A 27,152-nucleotide genomic window follows, 5' to 3' on the forward strand; every position below is an offset into this window, starting at 1 on the left:
TAGAATGTTGTACAGGCAAGATTCAAACATTTTTGCTGTGTTTCTGCTAAATTATTTGTCTTTTGTCTATTGATAAAGCATGTTTGTACTTCTGTCTCTTTGACTTGTAACTGAACATAGGTTATAAGTCTTGTAAATAAATGTTTGCCACTACTTAACTCTCCCTGTTAGAAACAGAAAGTTACAGAATCTGAACATCTCCCATCTGGAGGACATTTTGTCACGTGTCGAGTTTCTGCAGACTTGAGAAGGAGCTCAGTGCTCTGGACTGCATTATCTATTTGAAGCTCTAGGGTGAAACGCTGCTAGCCTGACGATGTCATACTCATAATTCTAGTCAGAATATGAGTCTGAAACTGATTATGGGGCGTGGTTCAACCGAACCAGGGAAAAAAATGCCTCTTTGCTCAATTGGATACCAGTCAGAGCAACGTAGTATGACCATCGGGGCCAGCTGATACATTAAACTTTAACCGGATCCCGTAGGAAGGACGGCAAGAACATCTTTTCGATCGACAAATACCTTTATAGCGTGTCTCTGTTCCTCTTTCAAAATTAATGAGCTGTCAATGTCTTCTAAAACAGACTTGAATCCCCAAATTTTAGCTCTCCAGCGGAAGCCATGTTTGTTGAATACGAACTCAACCCAAGCGTTGGTGACGTAGTTGATTACATTACGGTTGATCATCTGTCCATCATCGTATAAAGCCCGCCCTGACAATTTGATTGGGTAGGTTAGTTTTCTGAAATCTGATCAATTCTCCCCAACGGAGCAGTGCCAGACCGAACTTCCAGACCTCAAATGTTGTTCAGTCTGGTATCCAGGCTAAAACGCTGCCTGACATTAAACCAAATGTAGGTTGTGCAGTGGTCTCTTCAGCTCTTATTTTCATCAGGGACGGCCCAATGTTCCGAAATATAAAGCCCGATATTCCGAAATCTCAATATTCCGAAAAATAGTCCCCCTGGCATAATTTAGAAATATTTTAAGTGGCACAAAACACACACAGCATTTAGTTTGCGCAGCGGAGAGGAGACGCTCACCGGGCTATCACGCATATCACTTTTCCTAGGCAATATTAGTTCATTTAGCCTAATCTGGTTTTGAATATGGGGTAGCCTTCCATTCATGCGAAGGAAATCAACGGAAGATTGACGCAGGACATTACAAGCACTGACAAAATATTGGCTATCCTAAAAGTATTTTTTTTATCATCGCGATGCAAATGCCATGTGTGTGTAATAACATTCTGAATTAAAGTTCATGCTTGTGAAATAAATGCATTTATATGTTGATGATTGTGTGATCAATTCATTCATTGGCTATAGTGGTTCACGTCGCTGTGCTCACAATTTCGGATCAGCGGGCTGTCGGAACATTGCCATGATTTCAGCAAATAAGCAGTTACATTTAGTTTGATTAAATTGCTGACACTGGCAATTGGGTTAATAATGAACATTTAAGATAGTAAACTTATGTTGGTTTACATACCCAGCCATAGGGGTGCAGTTCGCAGAAAGAATGCAGTTGTTTGTCTTGTTAACGATAACCCAGGCCTTGTACAATTCTGTCGTCTTACCCTGTCTTTGGCTAGGCAGAACCTCCGTCATCAGCACTACGAAGTTTTTAACATTGTTATCATGACATATTATGCCTTGGACATGACCACAGAACAAAGTTGTATGCATCCAGAGACTTGTACGCTTTTAGCTTCTTTGGTTTCAACTACAACGAGTGTATTCACCCATTCCCAGGGTTCTGTCACCTTGCATATGATGTTCTGTTTCTCCATAATGTCGAGCTCAACCTTCAGTTTGCTGCGCAGGGCGATGGGGATCCTTCGTGGCGGGCAGACCACTGGTGTCGCGTCTGGTGCAACTTGGAAGGTGCACACGCCTGGTAATTCACCTACCTCATGGAACACTTTCGCGTACTCCGCCATTATGCCCTGTAAGGCAGCGTGGGCCGTTTGTGTCAATCACATAAAAGTCCAACATAATTGCAATGTCCCTGTAAACGCATCTGAGCTGGCACATACCCCTCACGCTCAGTGCTCCTCCACCACACTCTGTAAGTCTGTGGGCTGCTGGTTTCACGTCCCTGAACATTGCCTGAAACACGCTGGTGGGAATGGTGTTGGCTTGCGCCCCAGTGTCAAGCTTGTCAAACATAGGCCTGCTCGTTGCTTTTCCCATGGTTCTCGACGGTGAAGCTGTCTAGGTACAGCTTTTTCTGTCTGTTTTTTCCCCCCGTCTCTATTGAGATGTTTTAAAGTACAGATCTGTTTCCTCCGTGAGGTCTCCTGCGTTTTCTTCTACGGCATTCACTGTGCTGCGGTAATACCTTGTTTGTGCTTGCGAGCTAGATTTGCAAACTTTATCAAAATGGTTCAGCTTCTTGCATTTCATGCATTGCTTGCCTTTAGCTGGGCAGATGTTATTGGCAGCCCTCCACAGTAGCTACATGCCTTAGCAGCACTGCTAACGTAAACTTTCCTGCTTAAAGTTAGCATTCAGTGGCGTGTGTGCTACGTCTCATCTGTAGCTAGCGTTAGCTTTCCGGCTAATTCCGTGCACTGTTGCGTGTGCTTTGGTACCCTGGCCCATATACTTCAACTGCTGCTGGGCTAATTCGTACGAACGAGCTATGTCTATGGCTCTCTCCAGCGTCAGGTCAGCTCCCTGGCATACATTTTTTTCCCTTACCCGGTGCGAGTTGGTGGCGAACACGATACGGCCCCTGACCATTTTGTCACTAGTGCCATTAGGGTAACCACAGTCTTTCACCAGTTACTTCAGCTCCGTTACACATTTTTCAAAAGACTCACTTTCTCCTTGCATCTTTTCGTGGATACGGTACCTCACATAGATAGGGTTGGCTTTCAGTGTGATGTATTCCTTGTATCTTTCATAGTACGTGTCCAGCATCTTGGCCTGATCCTCTGTGATTGTCCAAGTGTTGTAGACATCGCGCCCTTTTTCTCCTATCCACGGCAAGAAGTAGCTGCACTTCTCTTCCTCGGTCTTCCAACGCAGGGGTCCCTTGAACATTAGCTCCGTTGTCTGCCGAAAACGTTGCCATGCCTCAGGTAAGTTGCTAGCTTCCCAATCCATTCTTGGAACTGCCACGCCATATGCATCCATTTTTGCTCATGGTAAGTACTTCATCCTCTATTTCTGTCACCATATAATGTTTTGCCCTCTGGCATACATACATTTAACTAAAATACTTTAGTATCAACTCAGGCTGACGACTGACTTCATTCCAAACAGTCACAACAGATTTGTCTGGGAAGTCCCGCCCCTCTTCTTCCGGCCAATTTGATTTTGCCTTCAGATTCGGTCTGGCAAAGTGTATACCAGGTTAGTTCGGAATTGTAAGGATCCTTGGAGCCAATCACAAACTGGCTATTGGCTGCCTGGCGGGCCATTTGCAGATTTAAACTAACCACGACTACGTAACATAAGCGACGGCAAAGAGAGTTTGAAAACATCGGACATGGAGGCCGCCGAAGCACAGCAAAACTTCGATACTGCTCTCGCGGCTGTCTTGGATGATTTCAAAGGCAAGTTTTCTTTGAAAACAGAACAGAAACTTGCCCTGGAACAATTCATACAGAAAAAAGATGTGTTTGCTTTATTACCAACCGGCTTTGGTAAAAAGTATGTCACCTGTATCGTTGGTCTGATTGGTTAAAGGATTGTCCAATTACGTGACTGAAGTGGACCGCCATTGCGTAGTTCGCCAGACTAAATGAGCGAATGAAATGCAGTGAAGGGGGTGGGGAATTCCCAGACAAACAACAGACATTACAGTTTCTACAATAAAACTGGTTTGGTGCTTTGAAGCTTTTTACTTTGCTCTGCTAGGCCATCTGGTGGTAAATGAAAATTCCTACATCAACTGTGTGTGTCATCCAGATGTTTAGTAAATTGCTGTATCATTTTAAGATGTATTTGTGTATATTGCAATATATCCCTTTAAGGATCATTTTATTTAATTTAAAAGTCATGCAGAGGAATGAAAAAGTTTGGTTTCTGATAGTGCTGTCAGTTTAACGCGTTATTAACGGCGTTAACGTGAACCCATTTTAACGCCGTTAAATTAAAAAAAAAAATTAGATTAACGTTATTTTGCCCTCCCAAATTTTGTAGTAGTTTAACGTCACGTTTGAGTGAATGATGAGCGCGATACAGCGAAATGGATGATAAAAAAAGCTTCTGAATAGAAAGTTTACCTTTAAAAGTTGTGTTGTGCAAAAGAAGCCCAGGGTCCCACCTGATGCGGGGATTCATCGAGGACGGGGTTCGCCACCAACCTCGGAAGGCCTGTCTGGCTGCAATCCGGAGAAACCGCCTAGGGGAGGTCAGTCCCTTCCCGAAGTGCAATCGTCGGCTGCCAGACCACCTAAGCCCGCTGTGCAACAAGTCGTTGCTCCCCTCCAAAGGACCAGAAAACGCTGCACATCCCCTTCACCACCTGGGCTGTATGGAAAGCGCCGTCGATGTCTTTCCCCGATCGGTACACCAAACTATGGCCATGTTTCACCTGGTGGTCCATTGACTCCGTGTGAACCGGTCAACGCTGAAGCTAACCATCCAGTATCACCTGCGACTACTGATGACGTCATGTACCTGGGGTCCTCTTCTCAACTCTCTGACCCCGTGGTCACAGCTCCAGATAAGTCTGTTCCGCCCCCTAGCGACCCGGAGTCAGCACCTCACGTCTCACGCCAACTCCCCAAAAACTTGTCTGTTCACTCATACAATGACATCTCAGCTCCTCAAATTCTCCTTCTTGGAGATTCTATAATTAGAGGAGTCAAACTCCCAGCTGGTGTAACATACTGCCTTAATGATGGTAAAGCTGCTGATTTTATCTCTCTCCTCCCCAAACTTATTGGTCTTCACCCCACTGTCACTATTGTGATTTTACATTTTGGGACAAATGATGTCATGGACAGATCCTCTGCAAAACTACACCAAGTAACCGAAGAACTGTGTCTTAAGGTTGAGTCACTAGGGAAACGGTGCCTTCTATCCGGTCCCATTCCATCTCTCTTAAGGGGGTCTGAGTACTTTAGCCGTCTTTATGGTTTTCACCAATGGCTGTGCAATTTCTGCATAGCTGCTGGCTTTAATTTTATTAGTCATTTTTACTCCTTCTGGTCTAGAAAGGATTTATTTGATAATGACCTTTTTCATCCAAATAGGAATGGAGTCAGAAAATTAACTTTTAATTTCTTGAATTGTATTGCTTTTGGCTGTCTCTGACTTCCTGCACAGCTTGACCCTCCACCAGCTCTTACTCTGTCTGTCCATGAACCATATGAAACTCATGAGGGTCCTGCTGGCATATCTGGTCCTCCCTTGGAATCAAAAATTCCCACACTGATCAGGCCTAGAAAAAATTGTGTGCCTTACACCCATAAGGCAAACAAAAGAAACCCCCGACCTGTATCACTTCTTCACCCCCCTGCCACCCACGCTATGACACTCATGTCAACTGCCAAGATGGCCCTCCTAAATGTTAGGTCCCTCTCTAACAAGTCATTTTTAATTAATGATCTTATATCCAGTTTCTGTCTTGACTTCATGCTGCTAACTGAAACATGGCTAAACCCAGCCAACAGCAACTGTACTCTTATTGAAGCAACCCCCCCTAACTTTGACTTCATGCATGCCTCTAGAACTAACAAGAGAGGGGGTGGCATTGCCACCCTATTTAGAACATCCTTTCAGTGTAAGCCATCGTCATTTGGCGATTTCTCATCATTTGAGTACCTATGCACCATCGTTAAGGGCCCCCCTCAGATTTTGCTAGTGACCATATATAGACCTCCTTTCACGCAAAGCGCCCCGTACCATAGGAATCAATGCATTTCCTAGCGTCGCGTTTTTACAAAAACGCGTATGTGTATCTGAGCCCTAAGGCATTTGTCATTGAAAAGATGTTTTTGCCGTCCTTCCTAGGGATCAGGTAAAAGTTTAATCTATCAGATGGTAATAGGCTACTACGTTGCTCTGATTGGTTCTAGGTATCCAATTCAACGAATAGGCATTTTCTTTCCTGGTTCGTTGAAACACGCCCCATAATCACAGCCCAAAGGTCCGGTATCAGACTCCTATTCTGACTAGAATCATGAGTATGACATCGTCAGGCTAGGTCAGCCTCTCACTCCTTCTAAATTTATATCATATTATGATAATACTGATACTGATTAAGTGGCCATATTACCTACTGTTAACTGTTTACCTAAACGTATCTTTATCTGATTGTCAAATTGATGTTTAATAACCAAATGTTCTCTCTTACAGCGTGACCTTTGCTAGCAAATGCTGATTGCTGTGGAAACATTGTTCATCAACATCACCACCTCTTTCTTCCCCTCCTTGTCTAGACTGACCTATTGTAGATCTACTTGAACTTATTCTTCCCCATACTGTGCTAGCATTAAGCTATTCTACAAAACTTGAATGCTCTCTCCCCACATTATCCTTTATCAATCTCGGATGTATCATGCAAAAGCGCTTTGAGACAATTGTATTGTTATGGCAATATATAAATAAAATTGAATTGAATATACCATATTGTTGTTTGTATGTATCGTGTACAGTAACAACATGTAAGCAAGCATGCTCATCCTGATACGTGTATTTCATCTGTCATGTTCCTGATGCCCCCCCCCCCCATCTTCTTTCTCCATGTATACCCTCTTGGCTCCAAACAGGTGGGCCCCCCTTTATATGCTGCGGTTCTGCTTAAGACTTCTTCCTGATCAGCAGGGACTTTTTCCTTGCCCCGATCATCATTGTTTTTCTGCTATATAAATACAAAAAAAAAAGATTTAATTGACTATCAACCATTTTCACAGCTACATGTTGAGTTTACAGTCAGTACAGTTCCCACAAACAGGCGTTTGGCTGAAGTTATTACATATACCAAGAACATAAAACAGCTCAGACCTGTAGGGGTCAGTGTCTTACCATTCCTTTTAATATGCCACATATAACCCAGGCAGTAATGCTTCCAGGTTAATTTGCATCTAAATATAAAAAGGACTGTAAAAAAAAATCGTTGCTCAATCAATTGCGCTGGAAAGGTCACTCTCTACACCCTGAAAAGGTTTAACAGGACATATTTATATGCATTGCAGATAAGAACATGGAAACTTCTAAAGAGGAATCGTTCTATTGTGTCTTTGGGTGGCAACTGCTTACAGGAGAGGTGCCAAGACCTGAGCGTTTTTGTTTTGGTGTGTTTTGATTTATTGGGAGTCTTGGGGGGGACATAGCAGAGCGAAGGTAATGTTGTTCAGCCAGAAATGCTACACAGGCTAGTCAGAGCAGTCCGTTAGCTATTTGCCAGATAAAAGCAGTACTACAAAAAAGACAAAGATATGCTTTCCCATAACTTAGATCAGACAACATTCATATGGAGCTAGCTTCTGGGTAACCAGAAATCCAGCAGTTCTCTTCACACGAGACATGCACAGACAATATGGCACCTTTAGGTTATGCCGAAGTAACCCATGAACCATCACAATTTTCCTGATTTACACTACTGGTCTCTACCTTTAGAGGCCCTGTTTACGCCTGTCAGCTACTGGTCATCATCTATATCGAGGCCTTGATTGCTCAGAAGGGAGAGGGCAAGTTCAACATGACAAAAGAAGGTATTTCACACTGAGGTTGAAAACGCCACACTACAATCAAAAATGAATCGACCATCTTTTTAATTATGGACAGAGGTCTATATAATAGCAGGGCTGGAATTCACACATTTTTATAAGCACATAGTTGTCCCACACTGAACAACTGTATTTCTTTCAGAGCAATTACGCAGCAGTATTGGTAAAGCAAAAGGGGAAGAAAGAATGATTTTTTTTTGTCATGAAGAGGCTTATCAGGTGAGTTTACATCAGATTCAGTAAACAGGAGTGCATTATGTAAACATTTCTCTAATCGATGGGCTTTGAAGAACTTAAGTGGTGTACAATATACATAGCAAATGCGGTATTTTTTCCCCCTAGATTGAAACGTTTTCCAAGTCACATTCATGTCATCAGGTTGTTGGGTGACAAATCTCACATTGATCTTGTTTTATGTTTTGATAATCACTAGTGGCGTAGATGTATGAACTTAGCATACATCAACATTTACACTTGAATCTTCCATAGAGATTCAGTCATGAAACTCAAAGGGACCATATTACTATGTCTAAGTAGCTGGACCCCTAGATGAGTAAAACAACAGAACTGAAATTCGGCTGCTTTCAGGTGACAATTTACTAAAGGTAGTAACCTTTTCAGAAGTACTCGGCATAGTAAGGACCTTGTCTGATCCCCAGACGGAGGCAATTGTTTACAATAACAATTGGCAACCCATGGGCCACCACAGGCTTACTGAAACACCCTTCACATCTGTTTGGAAATGCGTATTTTCAAGCAGCAATACAAAAAGTATCCATGAAGAATGCATAATCTCTGAAAAAAATACTGTATGAAAACATCCCTGCTACCTTGTTTTCTAAAATACAAAACCTCTACCAATAATTTGCTTCAGAGTAGCAAGAAGTCCTTTCCTTTTTTTTTTCTTAATTTTTTTCCTTTTTTTAAAACAGGTAAAATTTCAGTCCTCAGGGGGTGAATGGCATGGATGACAGTCCATCATTTCATCTGCTGAAGGATCCTTAAGCATGCAAGCCTCGTAGAGAAGGGGCCCAGCGGGGACTCGGGTTCGCTGGGACTGGATTCAGGCGAGTGCCGGGAAGGCCTCGGGGTCGTCCACGTTTGGGACAGACACTCCACTTTGCTACAGGACAGAAGAACAGTGCAGAGGACTCGCATTAGTTGATATATTGCACAACCTAGTAGACTGCCTACGTATTCATCATGAAGTAGGATATTTAAGTTCACAGTTCACAGAGTGTCATGGTAAGAATGTTAACTGTTAAAATTGATCTGAAGCCAGATGCATTCATTATGAAATGGAAACCTCTAATGTGGGCGCCATATCAAAATGATTAATGTAGGAGGAACTTAAGCAACATGCAGAACAATGATGTGATACAAGCCACTATACTAAATTCAGACAGGCAGCTACATGACTAGCCATAGTACCTTTTTACAGATCCAATGTCAAATGTGACATTTGGGATGTTTACAAAGATGACCAGCCCTTTTTGACTTCAGTTGGCATTTTGATGGCCTTCAAAATGATATGACTGAGACAGCGTGCAAAGATGCAAACAAATAATTTCCCCGAACCAGTAACAGCCCAATACAACTGGGTTAAGGAGGCTGGCAGCATCCGACTCGTTTTTACCTTCTCAGTGCGACCACCGCGTGGCGGCCTGGTTGTGGGAGGTCCTGCTGGTCCTGGTCCAGCTCTTGCTCCATCTTCTCCTCCGCCATCACCACCTCGACCACCACCACCACGACCACCACCACCACGTCCTCCCCTGCCCCCCCTGGCACCTCCGCGTCCGCGGCCTGGGCGTCCCAAATCTCCAAAGTTGATCTCCAGCTGAGATGTGATGTCATTGGCTGGCTTCCTAGCGTGGTGTTCATCATCGGTCTGAGAGAAAAGTTCAGAGTAGGCAGGTCAGTACATCTTTTGTCAGTCTCCACAGCCAGTGCACTAATCTTAGACAGCACAAACGATGACCTGAATACCATGCACACGTACCTTTGTTTCCACTTCCACTTCGGTATCAATGATGGCAGGCTTCGCGTTTAGTGTGTCAGAAAAACAAGAAAATATTGACTTGAAGTAAGCTATATGATGCTTTGATAAAATCGTACAAAAATCTAATTTTTATTTGATCCTGATAAATGTACACAAACAGTATTTCTGTAAGCAACAATTAATTGAAATACCACTACCACCTAGTTGAGGAAATACATGTTTCACTGAAATCAATTAATTTACAAGCCAATAATGTGATTTCTTGTTCCATCTACTCACGTTTTCAGTTTTAGACTTGTGCAGCACGTATCCTTTCTTCCATTGGCTGTCAGCTCCCTCGTTGGCCTTGCGAATGTTGAACTCCACCTTGGCTTTCTCCTTAGCCTGCACGGCCTTCCACTCATCCAGGGTCATCTCCTTGGCGGCTTCATCTTTAACCTCTCCGGCCTCGTTTTCCCTGTGACGAGACATGCCAAATGGTTAGGAAACTGCTGACTTCAGGTGTTACCAAAAGAGCTCCCTTTTTAACAGATGCACATAGACAGATGGCAGAGTCGCTGACTGTTCGCATTAAACTTAATAATTTAGCTGTTAATTGCACAGTAATTTCTTCAGAAACATTCTGTGGACTATTTTGCACACTGTATAGAGCTCAGAGCGGTTACATCGCAGACAAATTAGATGCACATGACACAGGATCACAACAAAGCTTGTCAGTACCACGCAACTCAACATCAAAATCCTTATACGGCACTATACTTAGGAATTTCTTTCACAATAAAAATAGTTTAATAAGAAGCTGAAAAACAACCAACCGGAGACCGGGCTTATTTTCTTATACCAACTTACTTATTAGCTATAATCAGGTCACTCTTGTGTACGGTCACTTATTTTAACTCCCTACAACAATATACTCACTTCACTGAAAAGTATCCATAAACACAACTAAATGGATATAATTGTGAGCTCTCCAAAGACTACTTAATATGATTTCTGTTTTGCCCTCACAAGTAGACATTATGGGGCTGGGATTCTGCAGTCACCATGGCTATGGGATACTCACTTGTTCTCAGAGTCAGCAGGGGGGTGCTCCTCGCCCTCAGGGGCCTCCTCAGTAACGTTGGACTGATCAAGCTCACTGTGTATGTGTGTGGAGGGGGGGGGAGAGAAATTCGATATAAGGTGAACATAAAAACTACTGATATTTTACAAACTCACACAACAAACACTGTTAACACCTGCATTAACCACATATTTGCGCCATGTTGAAATTGTTTAATTTAAACAGCTTTTTCTTCAGCCTATGCTGCATCTCAATCATCAATAGTTTGTAATCATTTTGGGGTGATAACCAATCGATTAGCTTCAGAGATTGGAAATTGATCAGGCTTACCGTTTCTAATTAACTGACAGAGTAATCTTTACTATCCTGTTACTATGGTCATCCAAACTTCACTCAAAGAAAGTCCACAGACATTCAGATTCAGGTAAACTTATATTCAAAACTAACCCCATTTCATCCTTGACGGTCCCCCAGTTGTGGGATCCACCACCTCCACGCTTTTCCTCTGGTTTCATGCTGCTGAATCAAAAATGTATACTTAGCTGGGAGACGGTAACAGACAGAACAGACTGTTAAAAAAAAGGGGCAGACTAATGCTTAAACAAATCAATAGCAACTCTGCACGCATGACTTACGATCGGTCACTGCCGCTGTGTCTATCGAATTCACGTTTTCCACGAGCATCAAAGCCATCGGTTCTGCCAATGCCTCTGCCACGTCCTCCACGGGGGGCACCTCTGCCGCCGCCACCACGGCCTCTGAACGGCCGGTCACCAGCAGACCTAATGGTGCATACCCAGACAATTAGGTACAGCTCATACCATGCACCTTATTCAATCTTTTTAACACAAATATTTAACGATTGTAAAAAACATCAAATCTTGCAAATAAAATTAAGCTCTACAACAAAGGAGTATGATTTATGTACGATTCTAAATGCACAACTAAACAAACCCTCAGCTTTTTACCCTTAACAATGATCTTATCTGGCTTGACCATCACACTGGGTGGTACAAATTTGTGAAGAAAGCCATCGTTAGAAATCATCAGTCTCACTCACTTTTCAACAGAGAACTCTCCACCCTCAGCTGGCTTCTCATCACCAGGCCTCTCAAAGCGGCGTTCACGTGGGGGCCTCCTCTGGTCTGTCCGCCTCTCTGTGGGAGGACGTCCCTCCCCTTGTCCCCCCTGCGGCTGGGAACCTGTCGGGCCTTGCTGGTCAGGCCTTCTGCCCATTCTCCTTACACCTAAAATAGATAAGACACCCTGTAAGACTCCAGACAGCTGGTAGCAGACCCATTTCACAAAACACCTGAAAGCTATTTTTTGTGACAAACTGGTTTTACAAATGAAAGGATTAAGTACTGAACATATTTGGCCGTGGTGGAGGGCTAGAAGCCAATCTGTGACGTTTCATGTTCTTTAGGTGCAATTCCAGAAATGTCTTCTATTAACTACCATGTCTGCAGATGAGATCAGCCATCTGACAGTAGGGCTGGGAAAAATTATCTTTGCAACGTAAAAGAGTCTGCATCAATGAAAAGAAACTATAAATCAATTTAAAAAAAACAACCTAAATAATATGTATGCGAGCATTATCGACAAACAAACAAACCATTCAAAGCCATTTCACTTGGATATGCAGTTGTAATGTTGAATTAAGGTACTTAACATACAAACACTAGCAATAGACCCTATGTGTAGTGTTAAACATTCCGTTGGGTGTTGTGATGCTAGCCAAGAATCGTAGAATTGATGTAAACAAATAATTCGCATAATTGTGTCCGCCATAGATATTGGTGTATGAAAAGTTGAATAAGATACTGCCAATATATTTGTCATGTACCTAGTCCACATGGTCGTGTGATGGAGCGGTCATAACATCAGTAAATAAACACATTTGTTTTACATTTGACATGTATTTATCACAAACAGGGCTAAATACGAATTTCTACTTATACTACCTGGTAGTTAAAGGAGCCAGCTGTTTTTTTATGTTATTCTTGGTATACAAAAGAGTATCAGAATTATCTTGTAGGTCTAATAGAAGGTCATCATTTTTTATAGACCTTTTACCATGCAGTGGGCTACAAAATATTTTGTATTATGACACAGGCATACTCTTGGGTTATCTTTTTAAAAAAAGAGGATAAAGGGTTTGATGTACTGAGTACATTTTGAAGCAGTCGTTTCATAAAACGTTTAAAGAGAAAATAAGAGTTCAAATCTGAATGCTTGTATTTATGATTTTAAAAACATGCATCGTGATTTATCAATAATCGTTTCAAAATCGAATCTTTCCCTTTAAGTCGTAATGTATTACAATCCTCTTCAGTAAAGATAAACACCTCTTCCTCACTGCACTTTTTGGTCTTGAACACATGATCTTCCTTGACAGGGTTTTGTACTTGCTAAGACAAACATGTTTGGTGCATTAGAACAGGACTTTGATCTGAAATGCAGAGGCTAAAAACGAGATTTACGTCCTTACACTCGCTGCGTTTTGGCTCAGGATGCTGCCTCAAGCGGGATTGGCTGAGCCCTCCCTCCACCTACCAAAATAGACATTTGCCAGAGGCTAATCACACACCCCAGCAGCTGGTAACTAGCTAGCACGTTCGTGTGTGCACCTGTCAGGTCTTATCGACTCGCCAAATCTGACAGACAAGTGGGCAAGATATTCCACCGTTTTCAATTCTTAATCCATTTTACGAACTCAAAAGCAACATAACCACTCCTTAATACATCTTTGCTCGATGGGTAGCACATTCTTCAGCATTATTAAGAAATCGTTTAAATACCCAAAGTTAGTAAACATGCTACCCTTCATGCTCGCCTGTAACTTTAACGCACTCGAGGGAGTGACGATTCTAAAGCTTGACGCGGAAACCTGTATTCAACTTCAACCACGAGGTTCGTCACGCAGCGCTAAAGCTCGCTAGCCAGGGTGTATTAGCTAGTCAGCTAGCTAGCTTGCTAGTCTTACTGAGTCACTGTGTGATTTCACACCAAACCAACAATTCGGTGATTTGTTTGAGTACACGGCGGGAGCCCAAAGCACTGTGTTGAATGCAAACTATATAATGAGGCTACTCAACATCATTGACGCAACTCATCGAATCGTTCTCACACTAGTTCGACAACATCTATGCAAGAATCACTTGCACAAGTTAGTGTTAACTAAGGCCCTGAGCCACAAGAGATGAATGCTGATGTCAGATACACACAGGCGAAATACGCAGAACGAATACCATGCTTGTTAAGTTAGTTAAGATGAAGGTGCTCGTGCATAATTAACAGGATAACGCATTGTATTCAAGCTCGTCTTCTAAGCATCCCAAGTCCCCAACACAAAAGAGACCATGTTGACCTCATGGGGGGGCTCGGACTTTCAAGCGCGCAACTTGCCGCATGACTACAAGTTCTTGAAATTATGGATAAACGGTTACGTAAACAACCATACCATCCTTTTTGAGAGCTACGGGTGCTGGTGCCTCCTCTTTCTTCTCGGGAATAGGGATCTTCCTGTCTTTCTGAGACTCTTTTTTTGGCAGCTTTGCAGCTTGGGCGGCAGTCTTTTCTGCCGCCTTTAACTGTTCGAAAGGATCGGCTTCGTCGTCAAATAGCTGGTCGAACCGATTGGCAACAACACAGCCAAAACCTTCTTGGAGTTGTCCGGGCATGATGACGCCCCTTCAGCAGGATTTTCCTCCGATTCTACGAGGCTTGGTGCGAACACTTCGCTAGTTGATGCCACAAGATGGCTGGGAAAGGAATTGCCTTCTCTTCCGGCGTGATAGACATCCGGGAATTCAACAGCTGCGCCGTGTGGGGCGTGTAGTTTTGACAAGGGATGAAACATACACAAAGCTATGGTTAAAAAAACTACTTGTCCCTACAATGCCAAGCTAACAATGCATTTGCCTTGAGTGAAAACCCTTTTCTGTTTATGGTGAAAACGCATCTCTCAGTACGGAGCTGACAAAACTTGAAAAGCCTGCAAGACTGCTGCTGATTTCAATAATGTTTGGTACCGGTGGCAGTCTTTATGCATGCAAAGTTGTATGGACGACACTGGGCTCTTCATAGTTAATTGTTAATGAAAGATAGACTGGGCTACTCATACAGGTTAACATAACTTGTTTTAAAACAGTAAGTAGTAAACAGACACTTGTGTCGACGGAATGCTCTTTTTTAATGAGCTGTGTTTTAGGTCACATAATTATCCTACGAGAACATGACAAAAAGCAAATATGGATTGAAACAATGTTTCTTTTGAATATTTGATGCGTAATATTCTGCTGTTTGCTTCAAACTAGCTTCGGTGTGTGTGTGTGTGTGTGTCTCAAGATGATCGCGTATTAACTACATAAATGAATGAGAGACATGTAGGCCTATGCAACATGTCAGTGTCACAGTGTCATGAACGGTGCTTCCGCTCCAGGAAGGTGGATTTACATTTGTTTTACCTGCGTCCCTAGCCTGCAAAAGCCTGGCTCACTGCAGGTTTACAAAACTGTTTCCAGCATATGGCTATAGTTTAAGCCGCCTTGAACACACTGCTTGACAACAATATACAAGGGTCTACAAGTCTGCTTGATAGGTCTTAGTTGCTGCATGATGTTGTAGAAGGAAGAGGTAGCACGTTACAGTTTATGCAAAGAAACAGGTGTTATGTCTGCTTAGGACATCATTTTAGATGGGCTTAGAGTTTGGGAACGGTCAGGCAGAAGATTCTACTGGCCTATGTGTTTTTAAAGCCTGAAGATAGGGCTTATAGGCAGCTAAACAGCTCCATGGATGGAACATTTTAGGAGGCTATCAATACATAAGCATATCAAACAAAATCTAACAAAAACAGCTGTCCTTCAACGTAACTCGTTGCCTACTACGGTAAGGTTTAAGCTTAATTTACATTGTGTGGAAGAAGACAAACTTTGCGCTTCAGTCTTGGCCTACATTTACTCAGTCACCAAAGACTTTTGTCCACAATAAGACTGAAGGCCCAGGGCTACTTTTAAAGTAACTTTAATAGGCCTATATTTAGAAGTATGCTTACATTTGACCTTATTATAAGCATTCTCAAGTTACCCTTATTGCTAAGAATGTGCCCTTATTATTTTAACATTTAGGTCTAGTGTATGAATGAAGTTGACAAAATTAAAGAAATAATATCAAAGAAATGGCGTAACCTATGTCGCTGATGGCAGCGTCACGGCATCATATTTGGCTATGTAATGCAAGAGCACAAGAGAACGCAGCAGCTACAGGAACGGGACCGAGTAAAAAAACATCTCTGTGAAGACTTACGGAGACTAACTGACTTTTAACGCACCGGTTCAGCTGGAAAACAATAGTACAGCCAGGGGAGAAAACCATGTCAAATTTCTTCTCAGATGCAATGATTGAGTCTTATGCTTTGATGTTTTTTGTAATGGCGTCGTTTTTTGTCTATTTCTGCGGTATGGTTTGGGCTTTTTGTAACCCAAAACTAAGCGGAATTGAGGACGATATACTGGAGTCCGAGACTCATTATTTAACATTTAACGACATTCCATTGGAGCATCTCAGTTCACCGGAGCATTTGCAGAGAACCCGAGACTGGATTGTAGAGACTTCGAAGTGCACTATAGGGTTTGATAACCCCACTGTGATTGAGGACACAGGAGAACATTGTATGGAACATCATCCGTTACCCTCATCATGTGAACATTAATGGACAAACATTACTTAAAAAAAAAAATATATATATTGCCCGAGCCTGGTCTGCTTAAAGTATGTTTGGGGATGCATGAAACAACAGTTTTTAGGCTGACTGCACAGGTGAGATGATCTAATTGCACATCGTCTGGACAATCTTTTTCTACAATGGAAAGTTGCAATAAAATAGCCTACTACGGGAACATTGAAAAAAGACATCCGGCTTTCTTATTTCATAGGTTGTCATGGTCATGTTTATAGGATATGTGAAGTTAGTCTTTTGCCATTTTAGAGTAAAACTTTCCGGTGTTCCATTGCAGTTTATAAAAGTTTGCATTAACGCTTCAGATCAAAAATGGTGCTTACTCTGCGTATAACTTGTTTTTCCATAGACCGCTTTCCAAGTTCCAAGTTTTCCAAGTTCACTTACTGCCATTTGTTTGGAGAAGCTCTGCTGCTAGAGTAGGCTACCTTCACTACCACCCTCACAGCTAAAATGCCAGGAGAGTTTTCTACCCTGGAATCAATGGTTGTCAGACAAGTTCCTAATTAAAGCTCTGATAACCTATTTCAGGCTTAGCGATTTTTTTGTCTCACATAGAAAGTTAATTCCAACAAGAGGAGCTAGATAATTTCCAAGGTATTTATTACACTTCTGCTTATAATGACTACACAGTTTCATTGTTTATAAAAATAGAGACATATGAACAGTACCTGTAGCATTACAGATCACATATTGCACAGTCAATGCTTATTGTGTAAATGCAGATAAAGGCACTCCTAAAACACCTTTGCTGCAGCAGCTTTCACAAAAAATACCTTTAATTAATCCACAATGAGCATGACCTAGGCTATTTTAGGTATTCTGCTATTGAAAATATGAAAAGTGGGAGGTGAAATACAATTTTACATCCTCACAGTCAGGCACACACTGTACAAGTCAAATGTTGGTGTTGTTTTTTTTTTTTTAGTAAAGCTTGCTGACAAGATGGTAGCTTGCTATAGAATAGGCCAACACATGTATTTATTTCTCTATCAAGGTTATTATCTGCAAAAGCACAGAAGCCAAAAAAAGAACAGTGTCCTAGTAGAGGTCATTTGTATCAGTTTCAAAGTATAAGAAGAATGTAAACTGTTGCTCGCAACTGTAGAGAACCAGAGAATCGAATAGTCAGCTATTGTGCCAGAGTTGCCATGTCGACCCAGGTCGAGGCAATAGAAGGTGATGACACTGCAGACTCAGTGTCCCTTTGCCTCAGCCAGTCCTTTATCTGATTCCAGAGGGCTGCTCTGGGCTCACAACAAAACAGAGAGGCTGAGAGAGACAGTGACATCATTCAAATCAGAGCAGCTGACAGTGGTCCAGCCAGAGAAGAGTTCACAACCCTAGGACTGATAGTTGGGGCCAGTTGAGGTTTGAAACTGAACTATTTTGTCACCAGGATGTATGCTAGATGCAAACTCGGCATACTGAGTTTGCTTCAAGAAATGTAATGTCACAACTGACACTCTTAAGAGGATTAAACCTCATCTTAACCTATTGCTACCTGTCCAACCTGCTTGGAGCTGAGTGTGAAAGGGTAAGTCACTCATTAAGGAATGCCATAGCTAATGTGGCATCCTCCAAGGCAAACAGACTCCCCAAACTAGGATTGGAATGTTAAACCTACCTTACAACTCTTCTTCAGGTCACAGTAAAATATACACTTACTCAACCTGATTAGAAAAGATTAGGCTTCAGTGTGAAGTTCCCCCAAGCCTTAAGCTTTTAGAATGTTTAAACGTTTTTAGTTTGTTTTAAAAGAAATGAGGCAATGAACCACTTTTCTATTGCAAATAAATGTTGCTGTCAGTGAATATATGAATGACCAATATGTTATTAATTGGTGAAATTTAACAGCAATAAATAAGATAACTCTTGAGTACATTTTGGTGAATTGTCAAAAGAGGAAAGTATTGCAAAGGTTTGCCATCATCATGATCATGGTTTCCTTGATGAATTTGGTAAATAAAGGTCTGCTAAGCCAACTTTGTGTTGTGTTTTGCATCCTTAGGTGTGAGCTAGACCAAAAGACCTGAAGCGTGAAAACCAAATGGTCCTTCAGATTATAGGATTTTGTTCAAATTGCTGATGCTGTATTTGATTGATTCTGATGTTCTTCCTCTGCCAGTTTCCTCCGTAATTTGTCTTCAAGGTCTCGCAGCTTCTCATAAAGGGCTTCTGACGTGTCTTCATCAATATCCATCTGAAGTCACAAAGATTGATAAATGCAGGGACGGGGCAAGAACTTTACCAGACAGATAATGGTATTGATTGGAAAATGAAAACAATGAACAAACGTAGACCATTTTCTGATGCTTTTGGGGAAATAAATCATAACAACATCACAGACAAAAATAAGGGAACTGACAGGAACCTTACTTTACATGTCACCACATAGATGAGGTGAGGCTCAATACTGTGTGAAGGAGTGCCTAGTGGCACCACTAGAAAATCAACCAAACACGTTAGCAATATATTGGTAGTAATGTGGACCTATCGCAGGCTTTTGATAACACAATGTTTGTGTAATGTTGTAATGTTCATGGATTCCGTCAAATTGTATTAGTTTGGCAGTGCCCATAATGCCATTTCTGATTAAGTCTTAAGGTTTACATGTATGGAGCACTCAACACGCCCGTCTGGAGTGTAATTAAGAGCTAAAATATTGATTGGCTGAAGGGTTTTCTGTTCTGACCTTGTGAGGCTGAGTGTAGTTGTTGCCGAGCCCTGAGGTCAAACTGTGGTATTTGACCAGAGGATCCAGGGACTCAGGTTTCTGCATGAACAGCCAGAACTGCCAGAGAAAAGACAGGAAAACCAAATGATGAAAGGACAGCTTAGTCCCTGTTCACTGAGAGGAGGTCACTGTTAATAGATGGCCTTCATTTTGATGAGTCAATAAATGACACCGCATTTAGTATTACCACGGAACTGCAGTGATAGTCTAGCAGCTTTGATGATCTAATCTGTACCGCCTTCTTGTATGCTGTTAGTGGAAACTGTTGTGCAGATCACTGTAATCTCCACAAACTAGGTTTGATTCTAACAGGTGTAGTCAACAGTCAAGTTAGACATTTTTAATATATAATTGGAGAGGTTTCTTACCATATGGTTGGCTGTTGATAGGTAGACTAGTTAGTAAAGTACACATACCAATGCCTCTGCTCCGTTGTATGGTGTCAAGGTGAACGTGTTGGTGAAGATTCTAATCTGTTCAACCAAATTGCAAGCAGGAGTAATGGTGAAATAGTTTACCAACACAACCACAGACGCACAGAGAGATTTGTATGCCCGAAAAAGACATGCCTTTCTTCATGGTGAATATAATGGCAAAAACTCCATCAGTAGATCCAGACATTTTAGTAGCTGAATTGTTGTCTGAATTTGATCATTACAGGGAACAATGACTGTTTTTTCCCACTCACCAGCCACATAATGGGCATGATCAGTGTCCAGAAGAAGGATGGCAGGATCCCATAGGTCAGATTGGTCATCACCAGTCCAGGGCAAATCACAGAGGAATACACACCCTAATGGACAGAGCAAGAAATAAAAAGGTGGGAATGGAAGATCAAGTGAAATTACAGTTGCAAAATATTGATTGGACCAAGTCTGACATGAGAAGAATAATATTTGTGTATAGGTACCCTGCTCTGTTCCTCTCTGGGCCTGTACCTAGGTTACCTTCATATCGACCACAACGATTTCTATCCAAAACCTCTGGAATTCACCACAGTCAATGCTCTGATACTATTTGGGGCCACGCCACACAACAGACAGACAGAGTGTACAGAGTGCAAGTCATGTTTTGTTCTGTTATACTATGTTATGTTATGTTATGGTAGGTTCTTTGGGCGGTGCATTGTCTTAAGAATTTTAGTGCCCTGTCTGACCCTGTGTCATTTTGTGCATCTGACAAACAAAAGACTTGTAACTTGTATTGTAACTTGTAACAACAAACTCAGCCTCATGTCAGCACAGAGAACGGGAAGGGGTATGAGCTGAGCCCACCTGCTGGTTGTGTTTGCGGTTCAGGGCTACACTGAGCAGGTCTGACGCGTACTTGGAGGAGCTGTAAGGCTCCGTGCCCTTCTGGTGCTGGAGGTCCTCCAGGCTGAAGGCAGAACGGTGGGCATTGCTAGACGATGTCCAGATCACCTGGGAGGCCTTGTCAGGCTGACACAATAAAGGCTCCAGCTCTCTGACCTGCAACAGATCAGGTGGCATAAAACAAGTTAGTGGGAGACAACCTGAAAGTGATGAAGTCCAACATCTCAAGTTCCTGTGCCTCAAAAAGTATAATATCTGTGGCATCCAAGTGATTGTTTTGGGTCCAACAGTGTTTTTTTGGTCCAACTAAGTACATGCTCTTGGCAATGTATGTATCGATTCATGAATTGATTGTTGTTTGCTGGAAAAATCTCTAAATAAATTCCTGACTAATGCACATACACAGAACACTAAATCCTCTGGAGTTTGTCTAACTATGAGGAATCCCTCTCTCCCACACTTGCCGCACAGACTCCTGCACTTGATTCTGATGAAACAAGAGGAGTGTTCCGTAGAGAAGACCAAGAGAACTTGATGCCATTTAAGATTTAAGATTTGTTTTGTTTGTGTCTCTCCCTCAAGGCTGTGAAAGAACAGTCTGGCTCGGTTATCCACTGAGGGACATGATGCTGGCAACTGTCTATTGCTTGGGTAGTCTGGTGTGACCGCAAGGTGGAGGACGAAGGGTGCAGAGCCGCCAGAGAAACACAAGCCCTCAGAGCCGCCTTGTGCTACAGCTGAGGCAGAAAGCGATACCTTGGCCTCCCTTCTCCTGAGGGAAGCAACCTGGTCCGCTCTACTGCTGAAAGATTAATGGAGACATTCTGACTGGCTTGCTAAAAACACAACACTACTCATCTTAGATGACCATGGGGTGAGCTTTCCGTTACTTCATAATCCCATTTTAGAAGACTTCAGGTGAGCAAGAGCGAGAGAGCTATGAGCACAACTCACCAGGTTATATGAGACCACAGAAAAATGTAAGGAAGCACGTAGTCTGGGAGGGTTGCTAATACGAGTAGCCGACAAGTGACAGCTCCTGAGATAGATTACCCGACCTTCACAGCCTGAATGATTAACAGAGCACTTTTTAGCTTGTTCCATTTTCAAAGACCAAAATGCTATAGGGACACTGGACGCTCAGTTGCAAACATGTTTGGGAGATAATTGCTTTTGTTCAAGGCAGCTAAACAAGAGTTTTGGGTTGTTAAAGATACAGTTACTGATCATATGAAAGAGGTGTGAAAGTGAAAGTGAAGAAAGTGTATATTTTCTGTATGGTCTGAACTGCTTTATTATGCAATTCAACTTACTATTACACTTAAGCAAGATAAGCATGCTCTTAGTTTCTAAAACAAATTGTCTAGAAATAACCACATCTTGATTTAATGTGGTGTTGTTTTGATATGTTGATTTGCTGAAATCAGATTCCTCACCAAAAGAAAATGGCCAAATAGATTGGTGGCAAAAACCTCCTGTAGTCCATCTGAGGTCATGTTGTCTTTTTGGGTAAGAATGCCCTCAGCTGTTGCAAACATATTGATAACATTGCTGCAACACAAACATAAATGAATCATAAGAAGAAAGGCATACTCCTCTGCAGTGTATCTGGTATGTTATGATACAAGCAGTTAAAAGTTAACACACACTAGAGATAACAACTCAGCATTAATATCAGTATCCCTCTATGTCTACAAACACCTCACCTTGAGAACAGACCCTTGAAGAAGGCTTTGAAATCCAGCTGAGGATTGGGCATGATCCCTGCATTAAGGTAGACGTAATCTAGTCTGTTATACCTATAAAAAACAACATAATTTGAGATTAGGGATGATACTGACCAAAACCAGATGTAGGTGGTATCAGGACTCCACTTACACAAATCCCTTAGATAAGTGGTTCTCAAACGTTTCACCATGAGTACCACCTGAGAAAATAATTGGCTTTCCAAGTACCACCATTGTAACTATCATTGACCTTCGGTAGCATGCAGCACGATAGGAACTAAGTGTTATTACCTCACTGTCATGCCTGATCAGGAGAATACAAATGGCTCAGATAAATAACAAACTTAAATTATAGGGATCTAGGTTTTTTTAATGATTTTTAAATATATTTAATGATTAATATCCTAGTCATAAAAAAATTTGAGAACCACTGCCTTAGATGACATCAGGTAGTGTGCACCATAATGCCTTTTCTTAAAAACATGGGTTTTGTATGTTAAAATCAGCAAGCTTTGCAGCAGTGGTACTGACAGGTTGACCATGATAATTAAGAAAAGTACCCATGAAGTCAAGTTATAACTTGTTTTGTTACATAATCTGTTTTTTAATTAAAGGATAAGTGTGGTTCTCAGAGATTCAGGCAGTATTACAAATTAATTTCTTCCCTGGAGAGAATTCCATTCTCAACACGATGACTCACTTTGAATAGGATAATCATCAGATTTTGAACTAAATTCAGTATGCTAGAGAACAGGTTTGGTACCTGAGGTGAACACTCTTGATTGTATCATGCATTAATTATATTTGATGTGATACGCCCTTCCCACCTTAGTTTGACATCTTGGGCTGCGTGGAGAACTGAGTGGATGTTGCCCACATCTAGATTAAGCACGGCCACTTCAGCCTCGGGGTGAGAGGTCAGCAGGGCATGTTGAGCAGCCTCGGCCCTTTGCATGTTCCTGCAGGCCAGGCACAGCTGGAGCTGACTGTCCTGAGACAGAAGCCGCTCACACAAGGCAAGGCCAATGCCACTGCAGGAAGAAATGGCACCCATACAAAGTGCTGATTAAGTGACATTACTGAACTACTGCTGGCATAGTTTGCACCAGGAGTCAATGGAGGGAAGCTGATCCCATCTGATGCTGTCCCATTTCTAATGAGTATGGTTTACATGCTTAGGAAAGTTTGAAAACAGCCACAAATGTACTTTAATCCTGTAACATATAATGTTCATACTAGTTATGCTAAAATAATACTAAAATACTAGTTAATAGAGTTATCTTTTCAGATTACACTTTTTTGTTTTTTGTTTGATTTTTGGCTTAAATAGGGTCATCGTTTATCTAGAAATATAGCATAGGTTTACACTACCCCCTCCTGAAAATACATACAGAAACGCTTGACTATCTTTAAATATAGGCTACTATCACAAAAAAGTGACTGGTTAAACGTCTCAAATCTGCTCATATTACGTCGCCTAACCTGACGATGTAAACTGATTAACAGCAACAAACATTCATCTATCATCCGCATAATGTTGGAAATGAAATGGCTTATCTTGCCGTCAGCCTACGTATATTATAGAAAAAATAAGGAATCGTTGTGTTTACCTGTTTGCACCGGTCACCAAAACAACTTTCCTCATCTTAAAGTTTTTGACATATACCAATTATGTTATAAACAGTAAGTCGGCATTTGTTGCCACTCGTTCATATGACCGTCGGCACAGAACTAACATTTACAGTCTTCAGATGGCCATATCCGTATCATGCTCCGCCTTCATGGTGTGATTGGATGTCACGGCCACATTAACCAATAGCGTTAAGCTCCAGTCTGCCCTGCGCCAATACAAACATGCTACTAGCAACGCATGATGTAGGCCTATGCTACCAGAGCAAACAGTGAACCTCAAACCAAATTGATCAGTCGTTTTTATTTTGTCCGTGACAAATATTTATACAAATCAGTCCAACGTATGCATTTTCATATAAACTATATGAGGATAACAATTAATTGAATACAGAGAATAAAACTGAATTTCTTAAAGCAGTAACACATAACCACTATACAACATTTACTGTACATAATTAGGTCAGAATGAATCCATTTTCTATAATTAAAATCAAAATACAAAGAGGATGCAAGAACAGATTTAGATAATGTGGTGAAAAGATCTTGGAATTCATACAAATAGAATAAAATGGCACCAGTTTCATTGACTTGAAATCATTCACCAAATTGATGAACACATCTATTGTATGTACAGCCATACTTTTAAATTCAAAGTGAAAGAAAGAAATAAACTGGGGTACAACAGAAGCAAATTGTCATATTTGTATGTATATACATACAACAATTAGCCTACAGTTGCATTAAGCCTACAATGTAAGACTACAATGCAATGTTGAAATTCTGAGGCTCAAAGTTCATAGGGTCCATGAGTTGTGAAACAGGTAGTTTTTCAAGGGTGTTACATTATACATTGTCATAAATACAATTTTAATGAGAATTTAGACATCTGCAAGCTTCTACAGAGAAACGAGGAGTTGTGACCTAAAATCTTTTTTTAATCTTTTTGAACATCATGTGAACCATCTACACCATATTTACAAAAACCCTCTCATACCATCTGCCATTTCTAATGCCAACGATACAAATACTGTATATCACTCATGACTAGTAATATTCCTTTCTCAGTTCATGATAGTTGAAATTAACTGTTAAGTTAGTATCAAAAACCCAACTTGCACAATGTTCCATGCTTACCATTATTGGATTGCAAAACAATTTTGCAATACTGTCATATGTCATGACTTACAATAAACCACCATAGTGCATCTCTGGGTTTTTAAATCAGAAATAGTGTATGTTTCCAAGCTTGTGGTCAGATCAGCTTCTTAAGTTCTGAAACCCATACGAAAAAGCTTTAGTTCTCCTTTGCATAGTAACCAATTGAAGATTGTGATTTATATCCATAAATGCATGTGCTGTCTACATTTTACATTATGGATGTATACATGAACAATCTGTTTTTGAGGTGTTACTGCATTTATTAAGGGCACTACATACTCTTACATGATTTGGAACGTCATCATTTATGGTGATGCAATTTCAGTAATAGTCACTCAGTAAATATTTTGGTAATCCTTGGTAAAATTCACATCCTAATTTAATTTGAATGCCCCTGTAAACATGACATTTTTTTTTTCAAAACTGTACCTTACTGCATTTGATCAAACTGTACCATTATGCAATCATAATGTCAGAATTATAGAAAACAATGTTACAGACTTAATTATCTTGGGACACCATGTAAAGCAACAGTGGGATATGTTTGTGAAAGAGATTATTAAGGGAACATACTGTATAAACTCTGTTTTGAGGGAATTAACATAAATATTAACTTACATACACTGTAATTGTAAACACTTTGGTAATGGTGATGGACATTTATGACTGATCATTGTTGAGGATTTACACAGTATCACCAGTCTTTTAAATTATGCATATACAAGTGATTTGCATGCGTATGTGGCCTGATTCCATTTTTTACCTTTCACAAAAAAGTTTGCATAAAAAATGGAAAAGGTGTGTAACTCTGTTGTACTATGGTGCACTTTGCTGCACAAGAAAACTTATGACTGGATAACAATTAGCAAAAGAAACATTCTTACATTTGTCAAAATACACTCTACACAATTCTACATTACCCATCGAACTGCATGTACTATTTACATTCAAGCTGTCTTCAAAATGAAAACATTTGAAAAACATGAGATCATTCTATGTATATATCTTTCTTGTATTCTTTATACATTATTTTGGGGACATCTTTAGTGACAACGAACCTATGGGTATAAAACTATGGACTTTATTTGACAAAAAAGTGCCTAAATGCTACATTTCTTTGGTTTGTCTATATTTGGCTTTCTACTGCCACCCAAAGGTAGAACACAGGGGAGTCTGTCTGCGAGTATGTGTGTGTGTGTGTGTGTGTGTGTGTGTGTGTGTGTGTGTGTGTGTGTGTGTGTGTGTGTGTGTGTGTGTGTGTGTGTGTGCATGTCAGTGTCTGTTCACTGGAATTGTTTGCTGTTTGGAGTCCTGCGGGCACACATAGTGTCTCTGGATGTGCCTGTTGTGGCATTCATTTGGGATTCCATTCCAGACCTAAACCTGGCATTCCAGAAGAATGCAATGGATTTCCTGGAAAGAAGGACGCTCCTTGGTGCTCCTACGCCAGCAACTCAACATGAGCTTGTAGAGTGGATCTGGACACATGGCTGGCTGTGGTAAGTAGATCTACAATGACAAAATGACACAATGACAGAACTATTCAACCTTTGTTCTTCTATGACTTCTGCAAATCGATACCAGAAGCAAACAGTGTCAGGGCATCATAGTACTCAAGCCTAGTAGTCATGTCTGTCAAAGCTGTGTGTAAGTGTGAGTGAGAGAAAGAGAGAAGGAGCGCAAATGTCAGTATTTAACTTTCATCTACCTGGCGTTTTTGGTCTCTGAAGAACTCTCCGGTGTTCTCGATCACCTGCTCATCGGAGAGCTGGGAGTAAGGCTGCTCTTTGCAAAAGGTCAGCATCTCCCAAAGCGTCACCCCAAAGGCCCACACATCACTGGCTGTGGTGAACTTTCCCTGCGCAGGCAAGCAAAAGTGTACAAATAATCAAGGATGATTTATTGTATCATGTCAGACACAAAATAAATTACAGGAACTTTTCCAATGAACCACAGTGAACTATGCTAAGTCAAGTGCATACTATACTAGGCCACTATGCTAAGTCAAGTGCAAACTATACTATAGGCCACTATGCTAAGTCAAGTGCAAACTATACTATAGGCCACTATGCTAAGTCAAGTGCAAACT

The 27,152-nt window shown here is 41.2% G+C and overlaps 3 protein-coding genes across 4 annotated transcripts in view; all 3 read right to left on the reverse strand.

Moving 5' to 3' along the window:
* Nucleotides 1-7,714: 7,714 nt before the first annotated feature.
* serbp1a (SERPINE1 mRNA binding protein 1a) lies at nucleotides 7,715-14,541 on the reverse strand. 2 transcript variants are annotated; one of them, XM_080832962.1, is made up of 9 exons: nucleotides 14,217-14,541; nucleotides 11,814-12,000; nucleotides 11,389-11,535; nucleotides 11,201-11,269; nucleotides 10,754-10,828; nucleotides 9,970-10,147; nucleotides 9,691-9,729; nucleotides 9,328-9,579; nucleotides 7,715-8,814 (listed from the first exon to the last, which is right to left on the reverse strand). In XM_080832962.1, exons 1-9 carry the CDS (start codon nucleotides 14,434-14,436, stop codon nucleotides 8,755-8,757), a joined length of 1,227 nt encoding a protein of 408 aa, XP_080689088.1. In that variant the 5' UTR covers nucleotides 14,437-14,541; the 3' UTR covers nucleotides 7,715-8,754. The 2 variants fall into 2 exon arrangements, with proteins under 2 accessions (XP_080689088.1, XP_080689087.1); XM_080832961.1 differs by having other exon boundaries at nucleotides 11,201-11,272.
* A 2,811-nt stretch (nucleotides 14,542-17,352) lies between these two features.
* Nucleotides 17,353-23,918, reverse strand: hsd17b7 (hydroxysteroid (17-beta) dehydrogenase 7; the record flags this gene model as incomplete). The annotated part of the gene is made up of 9 exons (XM_080858533.1): nucleotides 17,353-18,699; nucleotides 19,192-19,290; nucleotides 19,650-19,706; nucleotides 19,922-20,026; nucleotides 20,508-20,702; nucleotides 21,983-22,097; nucleotides 22,253-22,345; nucleotides 23,101-23,304; nucleotides 23,884-23,918. 9 exons carry the CDS (start codon nucleotides 23,916-23,918, stop codon nucleotides 18,574-18,576), a joined length of 1,029 nt encoding a protein of 342 aa, XP_080714659.1. The 3' UTR covers nucleotides 17,353-18,573.
* A 407-nt stretch (nucleotides 23,919-24,325) lies between these two features.
* ddr2a (discoidin domain receptor tyrosine kinase 2a) overlaps nucleotides 24,326-27,152 on the reverse strand; it is a 43,758-nt gene continuing 40,931 nt past the window's right edge. Inside the window, exons 16-17 of the mRNA XM_080860558.1 lie at nucleotides 26,772-26,921; nucleotides 24,326-26,572 (exon numbers count right to left, since the gene is read on the reverse strand). Of these exons, the coding sequence (XP_080716684.1) occupies nucleotides 26,441-26,572; nucleotides 26,772-26,921 (282 nt within the window). The 3' untranslated portion in view covers nucleotides 24,326-26,440. The remainder of the gene's footprint in view (nucleotides 26,573-26,771; nucleotides 26,922-27,152) is intronic.

This window comes from Sprattus sprattus (assembly GCF_963457725.1).
Source record: "Sprattus sprattus genome assembly, chromosome: 2".
Classification (NCBI taxonomy): Eukaryota; Metazoa; Chordata; class Actinopteri; order Clupeiformes; family Clupeidae; genus Sprattus; species Sprattus sprattus.